General features: G+C 38.6%; 1 protein-coding gene and 1 pseudogene across 6 annotated transcripts in view; one reads left to right on the top strand and one right to left on the bottom strand.

The window, feature by feature from the left end:
* Map2k4 (mitogen activated protein kinase kinase 4) overlaps nucleotides 1-20,739 on the top strand; it is a 104,716-nt gene that overhangs the window by 24,364 nt on the left and 59,613 nt on the right. For 5 of the 6 annotated variants that reach the window (XM_039085426.2, XM_063268626.1, XM_063268627.1 and 2 more), the window contains one exon: nucleotides 6,526-6,628. In XM_039085426.2, the coding sequence (XP_038941354.1) occupies nucleotides 6,526-6,628 (103 nt within the window). Of the gene's footprint in view, nucleotides 1-6,525; nucleotides 6,629-6,689; nucleotides 19,682-20,739 lie in introns of those variants that run through there. The other variant, XM_063268628.1, reaches the window with a different exon arrangement.
* On the bottom strand, nucleotides 11,625-12,833 carry LOC134480643 (THAP domain-containing protein 5-like; annotated as a pseudogene).

Genomic DNA, 20,739 nt, shown 5'->3' with positions numbered 1-20,739 from the left:
GTTTTAATTTTTTTTAGTATTAACAAATGTTCTCACATTCTACGTGTCATGAGGAGAAAGTTAGGCATTGTTTTTTCAGCAGAGGTGGTGCCTAGAATTCTTGGGAAGGACAGACACTAGCCTATGTACACACCAGTAAGAACAATGTATGCTCATGTTTCTAGTACAGTTACTTGAGAGCTGAAAAGGAGTTATCTCTGTTGTGTGTCATGTCTGTTCAAGGTCAGTAAGCTTGGGAAACATGTTCATCTCCTGGCACTGATCTCATAGAAAACCCCTGCTGTGTAAATATAATATGGTTCTTGGTTTCTGTTGTTATATTTAAGGGGAAGTTCTCTTTATCTCTATTGGCTTGTTACTACTTGGCCATGATGATACCACCAAAAGGGTATTGTCACAAATATGGTTTTTATCCATTATGTTCAATTCTATTGTATAGTTCTTGATCTCTTTCAAACTAAAATCTCCATAGGCTTTTCAGAAATATAATTTATTTTTATTTTATGTGCATTTGTGTTTAGCTTGCTCCTGAGGGTGTCAGATCCCCTGGACTTGGAGTTATAGATGGTTGTGAGCTGACATGTGGGTGCTGGGAATTGAACCTGGTCCTCTGGAAGAGCAGCCAGTGCTCTTTACTGCTGAGCCATCTCTCCAGCCCTCCATAGGCTTTTATAGCACCAATTCTTTTCTGCAAGTAAAGTATCATTTTAGGTTTGGTGTTTTGTTTTTTGGTGTTTTTAATTAAAAAGTATCTGTGATAGTGTCCTGTTCCCTCCCTCCCTCCCTCCCTCCCTCCCTCCCTCCCTCCCTCCCTCCCTCCCTCCCTCCCTTCCTTTCTGTGTGTGATTTCAAATATCTGAGGGTGTAGCAGCTCTGGGACACTTGAGAAAGGAAGAATCAGTGCAGATGGGGTGCTTTGAGGGAAGGGCTAGTCAGCCTTATGGATGTTTGGAAACAGCATCTTGGATCTGAAAGGCTACCTCCTCATTGCCTTAGACTCACCTGCCTTTGTGGCTTTTTTTCCTCCTCAAGACTAGTTTCACGTCCGCCCTCTGTTGATGAGTTTCAGGGTTAAGGTGTCTTTGTGAAAGCTGGCAAGGCAACTGGGTCTTCCCTAGACTCCTTGGAGCTGAGACATTTGTGTTCAGAGTCTGAAAATTTAGAATTCTTTCATATATTTGCTAATGGATGGTTGAAACATATATTTGTTTGTAGATTGAGTAGAGTATGTTCAACTCTAACTTATATAAATTGCATTGTGTTAAACTATGTACATTTATTTATGAAGTCAATTACCTTTAAAACCCCTCTTCCCCAATATTTGTTTAACTGTAGATCTAGTGCTCAAAAAGAATTTCCCTTTTTGTGTGTGTGTGTGCTTTAAGTATTTGTATTGTCAAGGAAATAGCTCAAGTGAGCTTTCATTGTAGCACCGTGCTTCGGTATTCCTTGCAGAGTTTGCCTGTTACTGGCCTCTTGCCCACACCTTGAGGAAAGTTGTTTAGTGTTTTGCTTTCGGATAGCTTTCATAACATTTCTTTGTTTTGTCTTTGACTCATGTTTGGTCTCTCTTTTGTCAGTTTTTCTTCATGTATGGAAATCATACATTATGTGTGTGCTAGATGATTTTAAGTAAACACAGCATGTAACAGACAAATGGTATTTAGCTTTCAACCTGGTGACTTGATTGGGTTTGAGCTCATAAGATATGTGCTTGCTAGTCTTCAATCTTCACTGCTACCCTTGCTATATAAGGCAAGATTCATAGGTCAGGGATTAGGAGTTGGTTATCTTTGGGGTGGGTTGGGGCGGTCACCATTCAGTCTGCTACATTATGGAGTTGAATTAGTCGTATATATCTTATGTGAAAAATCACATTTATATTACCTCAACACCTCCGAGTTTTATCACATTACAGCATCAACTCAGACAGTCTTCAGAACAATTCAGTCAGTTAGTGGTGAGCCTTAGTGTATTATCCATCTCTGGCTGGATAACTGTATTTGAACCTAGAAACTGGAAGACAAATGACCTGACTTCACAGGTGAATGCTGAGAGGGTGGTGTGAACACCATTCCTGCTCACAGAAGACACAGTCACAGTAGGCTGCTGTCGAGAAGCCAGCACAGTGACTTCCATTAGGGCTTTTGAGAATCACAGACAGATTTCCAAGAAGAAAGGAGTGCTTCATTAAAAAGGCTTTTTATATTGCTGAATTCTTTTAAAAAGCAGTTTGCTGTTTGTGATTCTTTCACTCAGTCACCCTGATCAACCTATTCTCTAGCCAAGCTTGTACTTAATACAAGTCCTCTAGACTTTAACAAATAAAACATCTTGAATGTTTTTGGTGTCAGCACTTTATGTAGTTCTTCGTCAATTTTGTTTTGCTTTGCTGGGGGGGATGGGGTGGGATAGATTGCACAATGAAACCCTGGCAAGTAGGAATTTTCTTATGTTAACCAGGTTGGCTTCAAACCTGTGCCTCACTTCTTGTGTGCTGGCCTGAGCCACCATACCTGTCATGTTTGTCTCTTGTTTGTGTCTAAATGTTAAGGATCGACTTGCTGTGCCACATGCGGTGACACTTGAATTCCCAGTAAGTAAGAGGCAGAAGCAGGAGGAGATCATTGTTGGTTGGTTGGGCAGTGTTAACCCTGTGATTGTCCCCATCCCTATTGCATACCTCCAAAAGAACATTTTAACCACTTTAATACTTCATTGAAAATGTCGCTATTTCATGTAATACTTTCTGATTATAGTTTCCCTTCCCTCTACTAGAAGTTTCTCCCCACCTCCCTTCCCATCCAGACCCACACCCTTTCTGTTTTTTCTTAGAAAACAAACAGGCATCTAAGGAATAGCAATGCAGTACAATACAGCACAATATAATACATCAAAAACAAGCAAATCAGAATGTGACAAAAAATCAAACAAGAAAAAAAACACAAGAAACACATAGAGATGCAGAGATGCACAGGCACACACTCTTAAAACCCCCAAGCCAGAAAATATACTTTATATACAAAGATCCTATAAGGTCAAAACAAAAATTCAACTGCTTCCTGACTTAGTATTACAAGACGAAGAGCCCCCAAAGATGCCTTCTTTGGAATGAGCCCTTTATGTGTTGGCTGGCCATCTGCTGCTGAGCATTGGGCCTACCTTTTAGAACAGTTTCCCCAGTGAGATTCCTTTGGAGAAAACTAACTTTTCAATTGGAGATAGCTTCTCAGTTAGGGATAAAGTGTGTGCCCACTTCTTATTTCAGCCCTAGGACCTTATTTGGTACAGACCTGTGTAGACCCTATGCATGTTGTCACAGACTCTGAGTTCATGTGTTTCCCAGCCCTGTTGTGACTAGAAGGCCTTGATTCCTTGATGTCCTTCATGCCCTCTGGGTTTTATACTCGAGTATGCCTCCTTTTCTACAGTTTCCTGTTCCCTGAGGGGAGGGATTTGGAGACCTCCTGTATAGGGCTCTCTCGTATTGTCTGGTTGTAGGTCTCTGTTTGTTCCCATCTGGAAGAGGAAGCTTCTCTGATGATGGCTGAGCTAGGCATGGATTTATGAGTATAGTGAATATTTAGGAGTAATTTTATTGTTACATCTCATTAGCAGAACAATAGAATCTAGTTTTCTCCTAGGTCCCTGGCCTATCTAGCATTGGGTTCCATCTCATGAAGTAGGCCTTAAAACCAAAGCTGGTATTGGTTGGTTCCCACAACTTTGTGGTACTATTGTGCTAACATATCTTGCAGGGTCACTCTTGTATATTCAATTCTTTGTACCTGGTTTGTTGTTTACCTTTCTCCTTTGGGAGCTTGCAGAATACCTTCCAGTATCATAAATGCTAGTCCATAAGGATGAAGGGCCTAGGTAGACAGCAGCTCAACTTGTCTGTTTTCGGTGAGTTGTATAGGTGTTCTCTTCAGCTGTAGAGCCTTCCTGTTGGTTTGTAGAGAGCCACCAATAGCCTTGTCAATAGCCTGGATTGTTTGGTGATTCCCATGGGGACCTCTTTAGCCAAGAACCTGATTAGCTTTAACTCATTCCTGGTATTGGAAGCTCCATTTGGTGATGATAGATGTCCAGTTGGGGCTTTGTCCCTGCTGTATGGCCATTTCACTTGTATTGCCTTCATATATATTATGTATATATAATCTTCTACTATATTACGTTTCTATATGACCTCTCAAATGGCTCTTAGTTTACCTGTCTATCCCTGTATTCCCTCCCTCGGCCCCCTTTTTTATCCCCTTTCCCGTCTAATCTTCTCATTCCAGTCTTCCTTCTTTTTTGTCTGTTCCTAGCTGTCTATTCTATTTATCCTTCCTAGGGAGATCCATTCCTCCCTCTGTCCCTTATTCTCTACCTAGCCTCTGCTTCTATGAATTGTAGCTTGCTTATCAATGACTTTACAGCTAACACCTACATATAAGTGAATACATACCATATTTGTCTTTCTGTATCTGAGTTACCTCATTCAGAATGAATTTTTTTCTAATTCCATCCATTTACCTGCAGATTTCATAATTTTATTTTTTTAATTTTTTTCAGTTGCATCTAATTTTATTTTAAAAAATATTAACTTACAACGTGAGCCCCCATGTTAACCAAACCTTAAAGAGCAGATAAAAATCCTAGAAAGTCTGACAATAAATTAAGAAAACAATAGGAAGACAGAAAACTTATATTTTCTAAGATATTTTAAATTATATTTCTTTTAAATCTGGAGTACAGAGATGGAGATAGGGTGATGTTTCAAATATTAACAACTGGTAAGCTCTTATCATAGCAAATATGAATTTTTTTTAATGGCTGAAGAATATACCGTTGTATAAATGTACCACATTTTCTTTCTTTCTTTATTCATTGACAGGGATCTAGGTTGTTTCTAATTTCTGGCTAGTGTAAATAGAGCAACAATGAGCATGACTGAACAGGTGTCTGTGTGGTAGGATCCTCTGAGTATGTACCTAAGAGTGGTGTGGCTGGAGAGTGAAGTAGACCCAGTCTCATCTTTCTGAAGAACACTGATTTCTACAGTGACTGGACATCCCCAGTCAGCATGAGCTCCCCCACAATGATCTTAGTCATTCTTATTGAAATCAAAGTAGTTTTGATTTTCATTTCTCTGATGGCCAAGGATGTTGAACGAACATTTTACTAAATGCTTCTCAGCCTTTTACATTTCCTTTTAGAATTCTGTCTAGATTTGTACCCCATTTTTAATGAAGTCATTTGTTTTCTTGATAACCATATTTTTGATATTAGCCCTATCAGATATGTAGTTGGTAAAACAAACAAAAAACAAACCAACCACTTTTTTCATTCTATACCTTATGCTTTGTCCAAATGATTTTTCCAAATTTTGATTTCAATTTTAAAAGTTTTAAACTGTGGGTTGTAATGCATGTCTGTAAGTCCAGCACTAACACAGGAGGTAGAGACAGGAAAATTAACACATCAAGGTTATTTTTCAGATACATGGTGAATTTGGGACCAGGTGGGCTGTGTGAGACCCAGTATTAAAAACAAATAAGAAAAATGTCTTATTCTTCAACCCTCTAGTAACACATGCCTTTAAAATTAAATCTGATGTTTTTGTACACAGTACCTTTTGCATGTAGTTTGAATGTCCTAGTTGAGTCAGATGATGTAGAAACCCTAAAGAAGTGATTCCATGTGATTTATTGACCCAGAAAGAAATATGACAAACAAGGAAAGCATGTTGAAGTAGTACCATGGCCTGATGAGATTTTGAGATAAAACATATATCTATGTTTAGGGAAAGCTTGCCATAGAAACTAGTAGATTGGTTTTTTTTGGGGGATAATTAGAGTGATAAATGGATATATATTTTTTGAAAATATTATTACATATATGTTTATCATTTTAAAAACTTGTTTTCTCTGAATTTTCTGATTTTTTTATAATGGACACAGTTTAGTTTTATATTAAAAAGTGTCGATACTTCCCTGCTTTAGCTTGTGTTGCTAACTTGAAGTAGACTGTGCAGTGATGACTTTATTCTTATAGCCACACGAGTTTCAGATCTGTAACTCAGCACTGATACTGCATTTGAAGGAGGGGATTCTCTTAGACTGAAGACATTTTGGCTTCTAGTAGTGTGTAGTGCTTGAGCTTACCTTGGGAAAGGTGATTGATTCTACAGCGACTGGTTCTTTTCCTGCAAAGTGTTAGATTTCTGGACACTGAACTGGAAGCACTGAACGTCATGTGATGTTCTACAGCACACAGAGAGATTTGTGGGGAGTGGGCATAAGATAACTTTTGCTTACTTTTTTTTAAATTTTAAGATATTTGGCAACTTTTCAAACATTATTCTATATTGAGTAAGATTTATTAAAGGAAGTTTCTGTGTCTTTCACTGAATTTCTCATGTCTTCAAAGTAATACCTGTCTTATAATATCTGAATTCTAAAAAGAGTAATTAAGTTTAATCAACACAGTTTATATGTGTCTGTAGTTAGTATTTGAAACTTTCACTTTGTCGTTTCTCAGGTAAACGCAAAGCCCTGAAGTTGAATTTTGCAAATCCACCTGTCAAATCGACAGCACGGTTTACTCTGAATCCTAATACCACAGGAGTCCAGAACCCACACATGTGAGTACCCAGCAACTAAATGCAGAGCTTTCTGCCTGCCACATTTTATGCAAGGCAAGGGGCTGGTATTTCCGTCTTCTTAAGAGAGTTTAAAATGTTACTCTTTGAATTTAAATAGACAGTTACTGATTCTGTACTCTTAAATTTAAGGAACACAATTTCCTTCTTTAAACTTTTAGTTGGGAAAATAGTTCCAAAGGCCCAGGCTCACTTCTATCTTTTTAAATAACTGTGGGTTTCAGGTAAAGTTCAGGTAGTATCTGGGAATGCACTGTCAGCCTCCACTGTCCACTTAGCAGGAATGTAGATGCTCTTTCCTTGGAAACTCACATGGTAAGTCAAAGTTGTGTTCAAGTTGGTATACACATGCCATGTCATCTGTTATTAGTTAATATTTTAATTAAAAAGGTAGAAATGACAGTGTATCGTACTGAAAAATAGTAGGAACATACTAGTTGATCTTAACCAATAGCTTGAGAATAATAATTTTCTGAAGCCTTCAGTCTGGGTGATGTAATCACTTCAGTAGTAGTCTCTTTTCCCTAACTTTCCTGAGCATGGCAGCCAGCGGCTTCACTTTTATTCATATGCATTTTCATCTAGTTCTAGTATTGAGATGCAAAGAGCAAGCAGTGAATGTTACAGGTACAAAGCTGGGGCAGAGTATTTTATGCTTAAAACTAATTTCTTGATGCCTGGATTGAGGCTTTATTAGACTTCAGATATATCTAGTGTTCTCCAAGAGATGTGGCCATTGGTTCCTCTCTTTTGAACTTAAGTATGCCTTGTATTAGCAAACAGTAACATGTGGGTGTAGTGTCCTTTGACAGGGATGACTGAAATACTGTATTTTTGCAGTAGTAATGTTTTCATGTGAGGAGTGTATGTGTGTATATGTTTAGGTGTTCATAAGTAACTTTAGAATGAAGAATATTTGTCTGGGAAGGCTAGTCACTCATGGTCAAAAGTCTTCCTTAGAGCTCAGTGGAAGAGGATGTGCCCAATCCTGCTGGGAATAGATGCCCCCGGGTGGAGTGGTACCCAAGGGGAGGGGACAATGGGGGAAATGGTGGGATTGGGAAGAGAGGAGGAAGGGGACTGTGAGTCGAGTCTCAGTCTGTTTCCTTTTGAAACATGAAGCAAGGCTTATATTGAGCAAGAAAACCCAGTCCCTAACCAGGCACTACTCTAGCACCAGGCAGTGCTCTTTCCTCATTTCCTAGCATTTTGGTGAAAACTAGTCGAAAGTAAATTCATTAAGAACAGGCCATTTTGTTATCTGGTTACCAGCTTATCACATGCTTGACATGTAAGACCTGCTCCCCTGCTTCCTGATTCCCCTTCCTTTCTTTCCCCTGCCCATTTGAGTCCTTGGAGGATAAAGAAATAACCTCTTGAGGGAATACTAGGCTTTGATTACCATAACTAAAACTATTTATTTATAGTATGTAAAAAATTAGTCATATACTAGAGACCCTTCCACACTTAACAGCTGTTAATGTTTTGGCTTTTGGCTCATAAAATGAAAAGTTAAGTTGTGTAAACCCAAAGAATGTTAAGGAAAGTAGATTAAAAGAAAAACATGTATGACCTCTTTCTATATTTCTGCCAGTTTCATTATACCAGGCACTCTTAAGTCTCTCACACACTCCAGGGGCTATTGTTGAGAATGCAGCAGACTTGTGCTATCACAGATCCTCGTCAGTGTGTAAATTGGAGAAGAAGTAGATACTCTCCATTGTTATGGTCTGTGCTTTTATCATGGTGAGTAATGGTTGACATTTTCAAAACAAAATTGTTTAAAGTGTGCACAGCACAGTCATTGCTACAACACAGTACAGGTATTCAACAAGGAAAAGCAAGTTTAAAAGGTAACTTGGAAATGGGGCAAGAGAGATAGCTCAGTTGTTAAGAGCAGGGATTGCGGGGTTGGGGATTTAGCTCAGTGGTAGAGCACTTGTCTAGCAAAGCGCAAGGCCCTGGGTTCGGTCCCCAGCTCCAAAAAAAAGAATTAAAAAAAAAAAAAAAAAAGAGAGAGAGAGCAGGTATTGCTCTTTCAGAGGAATCTGGCTTAATTCCCACCATACATATGAAATTCCATGGAACTTGACACCCTCTTCTGGCCTCTGAGGGTACTGAGTGCACATACATATATGCAGGTGAAATACACACACACACACACACACACACACACACACACACACACACACACACGCATGCACGCACACCCACATGCGTGCACACACTATATTTTTAAATTAACTTAAATAAATGAGTTGATATGTTTGGGGCTTAAGCACTGGAAGTCACATTTTAAATTCAGAGTCTTTGTCGAAACCAAGGCCTCATTTACCTTTGTTTGAAATGTTGGAAAAATTCCATTTTTAAGTCCTATTTTAATCACCAACATTGCATTTTGTAATGAACTTCCTCAGTAAAACTTCACTGAACAAGGCCATTTAGTCCTGAGAAAATTATAGAAACTTTTATCTTCCACTCTAGTTCAGACTGGCCTCTAACTGACAGCATTGCTCCTGTTTCAGTTTCCTGAGCCCTGAGATTATAGGCATGAGCTGGCATCCCTGGGAAACTTCTGTTTTTAGCCTTTTCTGTAGATAAAAGCAGTAGGTGGAAACTTAAGTGATGGTTTCTGCCCCCTGCTATCATTAACTCTTGCCTGTGAATCACTTGACTGTGGTGTGTAGTCCACTCCTGACTTAGAATACCAGTATTCACTGTTTCATTTGGTGAATTGAGGGAGAGAGTGGGAAAGGTTAAGAGTTTGGTGAGAGGAGGGAGAGAATTAATCTTTTTTTTTTTTGGAAGTATTCCTTTACTTCCTCTTCAAAGTTGACAGTCTGAAAGACCAAGAACTCCTTAGCTGGAGATGGGAGAAGCTCTGTCTGCATTCCTCAAGCAGCCCAAGGACACCTCTGATCTCTCCTAGTCAGTCTCTGTGTCTTCCTCCCCCTTGAATAGACAGAGAGTAGATTCTATTGTGGGAGGAGGGTTTATGCATGAGATTGCTGCACTTTCAGTTCAAACTGGGCAGAAGGTAAGCGTTATCTCTATTACGGACGTTGACTGTGTTTCTCTGAGTGCGAGTGCCTTTGTACAGTTTCTACACAGGAAACAGCCTTAGGTCATTCCTGAAGCAGAGAGGGCTGGTGTTTGCTTGGCATCATCCAAGGCTCTGTGGCTTCTGATGTCTTATGGGTTTACATAGATTTTTGGGATTGACCCCATCCTGAACCTCACTGATGCACCCCTTATTAGATCATCTGTAGTGAAAACCAAGCTCTATGGCTTATAAAATATGGTAGTTAAAGATATGTACATGACTAGGAGGCTCTTGTAATCAAATAGAAAGTGAAGCAGGTCAGAATCTGTAGATAAAACTTTAGAGATCAGTCAGAGGTTAGATCGAGAAGGTCCTCAATTGATTAGGCCCAATCAAGAAAATATCTTTAAGTATTTAAGATATTATTTGTTTAAACTATTAACTTTAAAGAAACACGGTTAGATACTTATATTACTCAAAAAATTATAACTTTAAACAAATAGGAAATTTGAATGATCTTTATTCTTAAATAAGGTTAATTTTTTCCATTTGTATGACTTATTTTAAATTGTTTATTAACAAAATGTAACACAGGAATACTTAATTTCAGGTATTTTCCTTTATAGTTACCTAATAAAAATAATAATGCATTTTTGTTAGCTAACATGATTAAAGAATACCAATTAGCTTTATTATCATAAAGAAGCAAAATGACATGATTGAAATTGATTACTATCTACTTACAAGACAGTTATTTTTTATTTAGGGCAACTAATATTTATTGAATACCTTCTATTTTTTAGGGTCTCAGATATCTTTGTTACATTATAGAACTCTCAGAACCGTTCTTTTATTTTTCATTTAACAACAACAAGAACAAAACAAAAACAAAAAAAAAAAAAACAAAAAAACTAAGAATGAGATCAAAAGGATCTCACTTAGTACCACAGGCAGTTGTATACCCAGGTAACATGTTACCCTTCCACACAGGTGTCCTAGAGCCATAGTCTTTAGTTGTAAATTTACTTCTCTTAAATTCAATATGGATGTAAACAGTATTTTTTCTTTTCTTTTCTTTTTTTCAGAGTTGGGCACTGAACCCAGGGCCTTGTGCTTGCTAGGCAAGTGCTCTACCACTGAGCCAAATCCCCAACCCCTTATATATAGTTTTATAAATACAGGGTGTTCAGGAACTTAAATGACTGAATAACAATGGTGAGCAACATATACACAGGTGTGTGTATATTCTCTTCAAGTTAAAAATAACTTTCTGACAGCTTGAGTTCAGATGAAATAGAATATTAGTAGTGGTATTTTCTTTTACGTTGTAGACCTAGAATTAAGGCCAAATGGTTACACAACAAAATGAGAATAATCTGATAGTATAAATTCTGGACTACTTCTACAATAGAAGTAGTTATTGTCTTATAGGAAGTCTGTTCTGAGCAAAGTATCTTCAAAGAAAGAGAAGGAATTACAAAGAAACAGATGAGGAACTGTGTCTACCCTCTTGCCTCTATGACTGGGGACTGATCCCCAAAGCCTTGCACAAGCCAGCAAGTCCTGTATCATCAAGATCCATTCCCAGTCTTCTGAGGGCTGAGCTACTAGCTTGTTCAATTCATATGCCAATGGCAGAAGCAGGACCGTTGCAGTCTGGGCAGTTTTGACTAGTTTTGTTCTGTTATTTTTATAATTTTTACTGTTTTAGCTATAGTTAGGAAAAAACTATCATATAATAAAATTGTTTCTTCGGCAAAAACCTCTTCTAGTTTCCCCTATTATAATGAGCATTATAAGAACAGGATGTTGTTTGTAATATTAGATCATTTTCATAGCTTCATTAAGAACTTTGTCTAGGGCAAAATCATATCATATATGATTTTGATTTACTTGGAAAAAGCTTATAAAAAAACCATAACTTTCAAAACGTATTTATATCATAGAGACTGCAAATGTTTTGAAATGGTTCTCTGTTGTCTTGAGATTCCCTTCACATAGCCAGTCCTCCTACTGAGGTTGGCTCATAAAAGCTTGCAAATTCTTCAGTCTTGCTAGAGATTGTTGTTCTTATAGCTCAAGAAGAGTGACCTTTGAACGTAGGTTAGAGACTGGCCGAAGATGTTCTTTATCAGTGTCTTGTCTGCACTATGAATGTTCAGTTTGTAAAGTTTCTGCACTGTGGTTTACATCCTTATTTAAGGAGCCTTCAGAGTCCTCTATTTCCATGGCCTACTTTTGGGGCTGGTATGAAGAGTTAGCTTCAGGGTTTGATTATTCTATGGGTATGAAAATGGCATTTATAGATTCGTTATTTGTATTTAATTCTTCAACTGTGCTGAAGAGGAATGAATTCTCCTGACCTGACACAGTTTCTATGTAATCATTTGTAAAGTTTGGGTTATCAAGATGTTTGGTAACAATATCTCTGAATTTAAGTTTGAAAGTGACAGTTTCAGAATTTAGATTCTTAGAAGATGCACAAAACCCAGCAACACCTAAATCTTGATGTTTCCAGAACATCTTGTTTAAGTCAATGTATCACTTTATATAGTATGTCTTAGAGCTGCTGGCTCCATCAGGGAATGGGAGTCATGCAGTTGTGTGTGTTCAGGTGGTACATCGGTGTTACCTGCATTTTCTTTGCTCCATTTGATATAAATTACTCTTTTGACTCAGCTTTTAGGCATACTTAATGTCCTTATTCTCCCTCCCCTCCCCCATCTCTCTCTGTAGTTTTTCCTTAACAGTCTGTAGGCGATGAAAATATCGTTGGAATTGCAGTTGGAATTGAAGAAATTCTGCTCCTGTTTAGCTTATCTCAGTACTTTTCTTTTTGTGATTGTAGAGAGTTTAAGAACGATCTTGAATGCAGTATATAGCCCAGGCTGGCTTGAAATTCCTGTTTTAGCTACCTAAGTGCATGGATTCTAGCTGTATATCATGAAGCCTAGCACTATATGTTTCTTAGTCAGAACCCCCTCCCCATCTCCAGAAATGGATGTGCTTTAGCAAGTGATACCCCATCGGATGTCAACAATCAGGACTAAAAGGATCTCTGTTTGGGAACTGATATTTATTGGGAGTCCCAGAGTCTTGTTTCATGTTCTCTAGCCACTTTTGAATTCTTTCTTTATCATATGGAGGAAACAAAACAGCTCAGCTCTCAACCTTTACAAGCACCTGATGCCCCAGCCCACAGGCACAGGGAGCTGCTAGTTCTTCTCTAGTTTTCTAGTGCCATCTCCTTTGCTAGTTTCTTTTACATTGTGAGCCTGACTGCCATAAGTGTCTGCTTCACTAGTGTTAGAAGAACAAAGGGAAAATACTGCATGTATTTTAAAGGATTAAAAGGCTTTGAAAACCTTTTGATTGAAGGAATTCTGCTCCTGTTTAGCTTATCTCAGTACTTTTCTTTTTGTGATTGTAGAGAGTTTAAGAACGATCTTGAATGCAGTATGTAGCCCAGGCTGGCTTGAAACTCCTGTTTTAGCTACCTAAGTGCATGGATTCTAGCTGTATATCATGAAGCCTAGCACTATATGTTTCTTAGTCAGAACCCCCTCCCCATCTCCAGAAATGGATGTGAGTTACACTCAATCTGAGAAATTACAGAAGTTCTAAAGAGTTAGAAAATGAATCGTAAGGTTATTATTACTAAGCATCTCCCAGCCTAGGCAAAGGACAAAGTATCTTTAGAAGATTAATGAATAACATTGAAGAGCTAGTAAAGAGTGAATTCAAATATTAGATAAGTAGAAGAAAGGAGATAACAGAAATAGCGCAATTCTAGGCCATATGTAATGGATGAATAGTAGAGAATACTCAGCCCTTTCAAAAGTTGTTCCTGGAAACTAAGAGCTATGATATATGCCTAGGATGGACAGACAAACAGACAGGCAGGCATGCAGGTGGGTGGGCAAAAGAGGGTGGGGGTGGAGGGAGGGAAGGGAGGGAGGGAGAGAGAGAGAGAGAGAGACAGAGCGAGACCTAGAGAGTGGGCAGGTAGCAGCCGCCCCTGAAATAATCCTGTAGATCTACTACTTGCTACTTGGAAGTACAAGAAAAGAGAATTTAGAATTCCAGGCCAGCCTGAGGTAAATGGAAAGATGTCCCCTCCCAACAAAGAAGGAAATGAAAAAGAACTCCAAACTACCACTATAAGAAGGAGAGAGGGGCTATCACTGCTGATCCCATAGGTACAAGGTACAAAAGCACAGAAGTACAGGGCACGTTGAGTTAGTTTATGGCATAACTAACAAAAGCTTACTCAAGAAGTTCCTCATCTGATAAAAAGATGAATTTGTATTTTAACATTCTCATACAGGAGAATGGGACCTTGGTGGTTTTTCTGTACGTGATAGCAAATATGAGAAGAAAGAGCTGTGGACACAGTGACTACGTAATGTCTGCATCCTACCTAACGTGTGAGACCCTGGGGAGACAGCAGGAACAAAATGCAGACAGAGGAAAGAATACTGAGTTTACAGAACTCCTACTATTACAGAAATAATATTAAGTTTACAGACAACAGAGTAAGGAACATTTCTCAGCTCATTCTTTGACGTCAGCATAGCATTTATAGAAAGCAGGCAAAGACATTAGAACACAAACACAGAACTCCATCCTTAATAAACATACACTTGAAAATCCTCATAAACAGTACTTGGATTAATCGTGGTTGCATATTTGATCCTTATAATTCATTGTATTAATAAACTAAGGGAGAAAAAATATGTGGGCTTACAATAGGTACAGAATAATATTTGACAACATTAATTATCAAACATTCCATTAAGCTAAGAGGGGTAGTTCTTGACTCATTGGTGGCATCTAAGGAAACGCTTTTACTGTGTGATGCTCTTAATGATGAAAGACTCGATGTTGTGTCCGTGATTGATGACAAAACAAGAACCCCCCCAGTCTGAACACAAAGACTTAAAGATTGAATTGCAAACCAGCCTTTTTTCAGACAGATGTTTTAATTTCATAAGTAGAAAATCTTGATCTACCAAAATTACTAAAATTATTAAGTGGCTTTAGCAAAGGGTAAGGGTAACCAAATCAATTCTTTCCGTAAAGACCTGTTAGCAAAAATAACCTCTTGGAAAGTAAAATTTCAGAATGATTATAGTAGCCTAAAAAAGTACAAAATATTTATTGATACAGTTAAAGAAAATAAATTAAGACTTCACTAACATTAATTACGGGGGGAAATGAAAGACTTAACTATATGAGTAAGATGTCTTGTTCTGGACAAGTCATATAGCTCAGTGATGGAGTGCTTACGCCGTGTATGCCAAGCTCCTCAAGCCTACAGTCATACACAGACACACACATGCATGTGCAAAAACGATGACTTTCCCTGTATTGGAAAGTACAGTATTATTAAGGTGCCTGTTGTTATCTCTTTCATTTATTAATTCAACTCAGGAATATCTTAGCAACTTTAACACACATACTACACACACACACACACACACACACACACACACACACACACACACAACACCACACACACAATTTATGTGGAAATTAAAAGGATGTAGAATAGTAAAAAAATACTTTTGTAAAAACTAATGAGATGAAGGGTGTAAATTAGGAAGATACAACAACTAAAGTTTTATAGAAGAATGGTGTATAAGATGGGATAGGAAGTTTAGCACATCAGCACACATGTACAGTCTGTTAATTTTTGTCTAAGATTCCTGTACAGTTCTGGGTACATGATAGACCTTTTATGATGGCGAAGCACACTGGGTGAGATCTGTAACAGAGTAAACCCCATTTCCTAATTCACACCATATGCTTGAAATACAGCATTGTCCTAAAGGTTACCTAAGCAGAAATTCCATTCAACTTGTAAAAGAAACTATCCTAATGTATTTATCTGGCATAGGCAAATACTTATTTGATAGTACAGAGGAGCATAGTAGTATAAATTGCCACCAAATATATATTGGAACTCACTGAAGATAATGTTTCTGTTTACCAGAAGTTTCTTAGGAAAGTGTATAGGCCAGTCATGCAGTGAGAAAACACTGCATTTAACTGACAAAGGACTTTCAAATATACAATGAACTATTACAACTCAGAACAAATGATCCTGTTAAATGGGTTTTAAACTTACGTGGACATTTTACAGAGAAACTTAGGAATAGTTGATAAATGCATGGGAGGCATTTTTAACATTAGTAAGCAGAAGAGTGAGATGAAAATGAGAGTGATACTGCTCACCTACCAGAGGGCCCAAACTCACACATAATGGTATCCGAATTCTCATATTGCTGAGGGAACAGAAAAGGACTCAATTACTTTAGAAAGCCCCTTTGTAGTTTCTTTTTCTTTTTTTTTTTTCCATCTTTATTAACTTGAGTATTTCTTATTTACATTTCGATTGTTATTCCCTTTCCTGGTTTCCGGACCAACATCCCCCTAGCCCCTCCACCTCCCCTTCTCTATGGGTGTTCCCCTCCTCATCCTCCCCCCCATTACCGCCCTCCCCCCAACAATCATGTTCACTGGGGCTTCAGTCTTAGCAGGACCAAGGGCTTCCCCTTCTACTGGTGCTCTTACTAGGCTATTCATGGCTACCTATGAGGTTGGAGCCCAGGGTCAGTCCACGTATAGTCTTTGGGTAGTGGCTTAGTCCCTGGAAGCTCTGGTTGGTTGGCATTGTTGTTCATATGGGGTCTCGAGCCCCTTCCAGCTCTTTCAGTCCTTTCTCTGATTCCTTCAACGGGGGTCCTGTTCTCAGTTCAGTGGTTTGCTGCTGGCATTCGCCTCTGTATTTGCTGTATTCTAGGTATGTCTCTCAGGAGAGATCTATATCCGGTTCCTGTCCCCTTAGTAGTTTCTTATGAGTTAAAACATGACCTAGCATTGTATCATTGCCCAGTGTAAAAATGTTTTATTAAAATTTGCATTTGAACAGTCATAGAAACTATTTATCATGGTTCTCCAAAAATACAAATGTCTATTCATGGGTGGATGAATGAGTAAACTGTGTCTTAGTAGAATCTAATAGGAATTACTGACCCACATAAGCACATGTGAATCCAGAAATGCTGAGACACTGCCAGGCACAAAAAGGAGCACACGTTTTTTCTTCATCTGTCTGAGATTGCAGAGCAGGCCAGGCTGAAGTCAGTGGGGGTGGCTGATATGAGAACAGTCTCTTGTCTTGTGGAGGTTGACAAGACTGGTACAAGGAACTACCTGGGCGGGGTGAGGGTCAGGTTTTCTGTCTTGTTAAATTTTGCAAGACCTAAGTGAGTATGAATTTGCCAAAACCTAATGGCTGTGATGTGGATGTTTCACTATATGTAAATAATACCATAATCTGAAGTAATGATTTTTTTGGTCCTTTTTCTCAAACTACACATGCATTTTAGCAGTCATAATATTTGGTGATAATTACATGAACACAGGTGTTGGTTAAATTCACTTCTTATACCAGAAGAGAAGTGTGTTGCAAATGTTACTTTTGCTCATTCAATTTCCTTTGCTAGGATGCTTGAAAGAAACCTAGAATGGCTCATTTAATTAATTTATTTAGCAGTGCTATTGATTTCATCTTTCTATTTTTGGGCAGACCCCAAATATAGAGGGATTTGTCTGTGAAAATTTTACTTAGTTAGTTTATATGCATATATGTAGGAGTGCCTGTGTGAGTTTATGTGCACTGGTGCCTATGAAGTCCAGAAGACGGTGTTGAATCTCCGAAAACTGGAGTTATAGGTGGTAGCTATCTGATGTAGGCTCTCTGCAAGGGCATTAAGCACTCTTAGCCGCTGAACCATCTCTTTAGCCTGAGTAAAATTTAAAGAAATTATCAAGTGTTATTGGTGCTCAGCCTACTTTGAAGTATAGTGTATACCTGAATGGTTGGCTCCTTTAAATAACATTAGAGACTTGTCTTTAGTGTGCTATCAATAGAATATTTTTTAAAGTCAGATATGATGTCATGAGCTTAGTTCCAGCTACCAAGAAAGCCAAAGAAGTAGTTCTCTTGTGCCCAAGAGAAAGGCCAGCCTGGATAGCATAGTGAGACCCCCTCTTAATCAATAAACAAATAAACACTTTGTTTTAATAGAGATCAGTGTAATCTTACCATGTAGGTTGAACATAGTCGTCTTTAAAAAAAATAATTCAAGGGTTGGGGATTCAGCTCAGTGGTAGAGCGCTTGCCTAGCAAGCGCAAGGCCCTGTGTTTGGTCCCCAGCTCCAAAAAAAAAAAAAAAAAAAAATAAATAAATAAATAATACATGCTTCAGGTAAGAGTGTTCAATTTGGCCAGTCATGGTAGCACATGCATTAATCCCAGCACTTGAGAAGCAGAGGCAGGTGGATCTCTGTGAGTTTAAGGCCAGCCTGGTCCAAATAATTAGTTCTAGGATAACCAGAGCTACATAGTGAGATCCTGTCTCAATAAACCAAGGGTGGGGGATGGGAAGAAAAAGAAAAAAGTATTTCATTGATCCAGAAAATTATAGAATAGTAAACTTTGTGCAATTAGTTCTTTTCCAAGACAAGCCTACTAAAACAAGAATATATATACATATTCTTATAGAACAACTTAGTAGATATGGAAATAGATAGCTGACTTTTCACTGTGACAAAATACATGATAGGAGTAACTTTATTTTAGAGGGAGACCTGACTTTGGCCTGTGTCTTCAGAGGGTCTTAATCCAACTGTGCCAAGAGAGTGGTAAGAGTGACTCCGTATGGGCAGGGGTGTGGTGTAACTGGTTACACCGATACATCTGACAAGAAGTCAGTGCTAAATTGGAGATTTAAAAAGTATTGAGTTGTCAGGAGGTAGATGATAAAGTCGCCTAGTAAGAAGCTGGTACTTTATTTTGATGAGAAAAATGTACACAGGGTCAAAATCCAGAGAAATGTAGTAGAGGCTTAAGGAGCAGGCAGAGAATAAGAAAAGGTACTTGGGAGGTGGAATGAATCATCATACTTGTGTGTGATGTCATAGAAGCCCAACATTTACAAGGAAGCAGTTGGAGAAGGATGAATTAGCAATGTGTGATGCCAAGAATCTTTAGTGGAATTCCTTAGATACCATTTTAAGTGCTGTGGTGGTCGGGGTGAAAACATACAGCCTGTTAGCTTAGGGCAGTTCCTTCACCTTCTTCTATATGAAAGCCCAGGAAGGTCAGCTCTTAGCAAATACACTGGCTGTAGCAGCAGTATAAAAACATAAGTGTTTGCCCCATCCTCTTTAACATCATTCTTTTCCTGGTGAGGAAATATTTACTTTTTCATCTTAAATCCGTTTTGGCCCAAATACTGCATATTTCTCTAATTTGTCCCTCCATCCTCCTTCCCATCCTTCCAAGAGACAAGCTCTGTCTGACTCCTTAGCCCAGACTGGCTGAGGGCTTCTAGCCTCCTACTGCAGCCTCTTAAATCCTAGGGTTATAGGTATGAACTGCACCCAGCTTCTTACTTCTTTCTGATTAAGAACATTAGAATGTGAGTGTTTCTAGTTGGATTGCTTGAGCAAATTTTTTGGTGACCTTTCTTTCTTTTGCTGCTTTTGAGATCTAGGCGAAGAGACTCATTTTGTTAGTAGAGCCAGGAAGCAGGCAGTTTCCATGGTAACCGACAGGCTGAGTTTACTGTGGAAATTTCCGGAATTAACAGAGCTGCATTGCAGAAGGATGCATAGAGCAGCAGTATTCATCTAGAGATCTTCACAGCGTATGCAGAGAGTAGCAGTTATCGGGATATGTGCATGTTTATTTTCTTGTCTAAGGAAGATTGGTGTGTGTGTGTGTGTGTGTGTGTGTGTGTGTGTGTGTGTGTGTGTGTGTTCGTGTTCACTTGTGTGCATGTGTGTGCGTGTTGAGAGAGTTAAACAGCTTTGAGGCATTTCATACATCCTGGCTTGGTAACCTGGAGCTTGCTTGAAGACAAAAATGAAAATGTGGTTTGGAAAGGAGGATCTGCTTGGTGGCACTAGGAGAGAATTAGGTAAGTGCATCTCTTGGGGGGGGGGGTGGTAAGGAGGCAAGGAAAGTACACCCACTTCAGTAGACAGTCAGCAGTTCTGAGGAAAGGTGGGCCTAGGCAGAAGATGCTTCTTGCTTTTTAAAGGGAAGGTGGTAGAATTCAGCATTTTTGAGAAATCAGATTTTTATTTTGAGCAAGAAGTCCATCAAGGTAATTGCTATAACCTGCTGAAAGACAGTAGCTAGAGGTGCCCAATGCTAATAAGGAGCTATGCTGCACTAAGCACTTGCCTAAATGATAAAAAGCCTCCAGAAGGCTGTTAGATCCTCAATCCTGTTGATCTGGCGAGTAGGATACTTAAGAAAAAAATCCAAGTACATTTTAAAATTAAATTAAATAAGTGTAACATTTGATAATTAGGGTTTCTTTTGATATAAAATTATAAACTTAAAAGAGAAAAGAGATCTAGAAAAATATAGTGGTTTAGTTGTTTAAGTGATAACCAGATAACATTCATGCCTTGTTAGCTCCATGACAGGCTCTTCTTGCAAATGAAGTTTGACTGGAGCACAGCCAGTAATCTGGCTGCATGTTTACGATGGAGATTGTTTGCAAAGACCTTACTGTGAAGCCTGAAGTAATTACTATCTGATGTCGTACAGAAAAGTTTGATACTCATAATGTATTCTTATGTCTGTTGTAATTAACAGTTGTGACAGAATTGGTACCTTAAAGCAATAGCAATTTATTTTATCACAGCACTAAAAGCCAGAAATTGAAAGTTAAGGTGTTGGCTAGGCCGTGCTTTTTTCTCCAGGCTCTAGGGAAGCCCGCCTCCCTCTCTGCTCCTCGTGGTGATATTGAGTGTTTCTGGCCTTGTCTCAGTGGCATTATAATTTCTTCCTTTATCTTCGCTTTACCACCTTTCATTTTTCTCTCCGTGTTTCCGTAAAGGAGAGCCATCATGCTTGAAAAATCATCCGTGTGTATGAGTAGTGAGATTCCTTTTTTTTAAATTCATTTATTTATTTTATGTATATGAGTACACTGTAGCTGTCTTCAGACACATCAGAAGAGGA

The sequence above is a fragment of the Rattus norvegicus genome, chromosome 10 (genome assembly GCF_036323735.1).
Source record: "Rattus norvegicus strain BN/NHsdMcwi chromosome 10, GRCr8, whole genome shotgun sequence".
In the NCBI taxonomy this organism is placed as follows: Eukaryota; Metazoa; Chordata; class Mammalia; order Rodentia; family Muridae; genus Rattus; species Rattus norvegicus.
The sequence above is the reverse complement of the archived record's forward strand: the minus strand, read 5'-3'. Positions and strand labels throughout refer to the sequence as shown.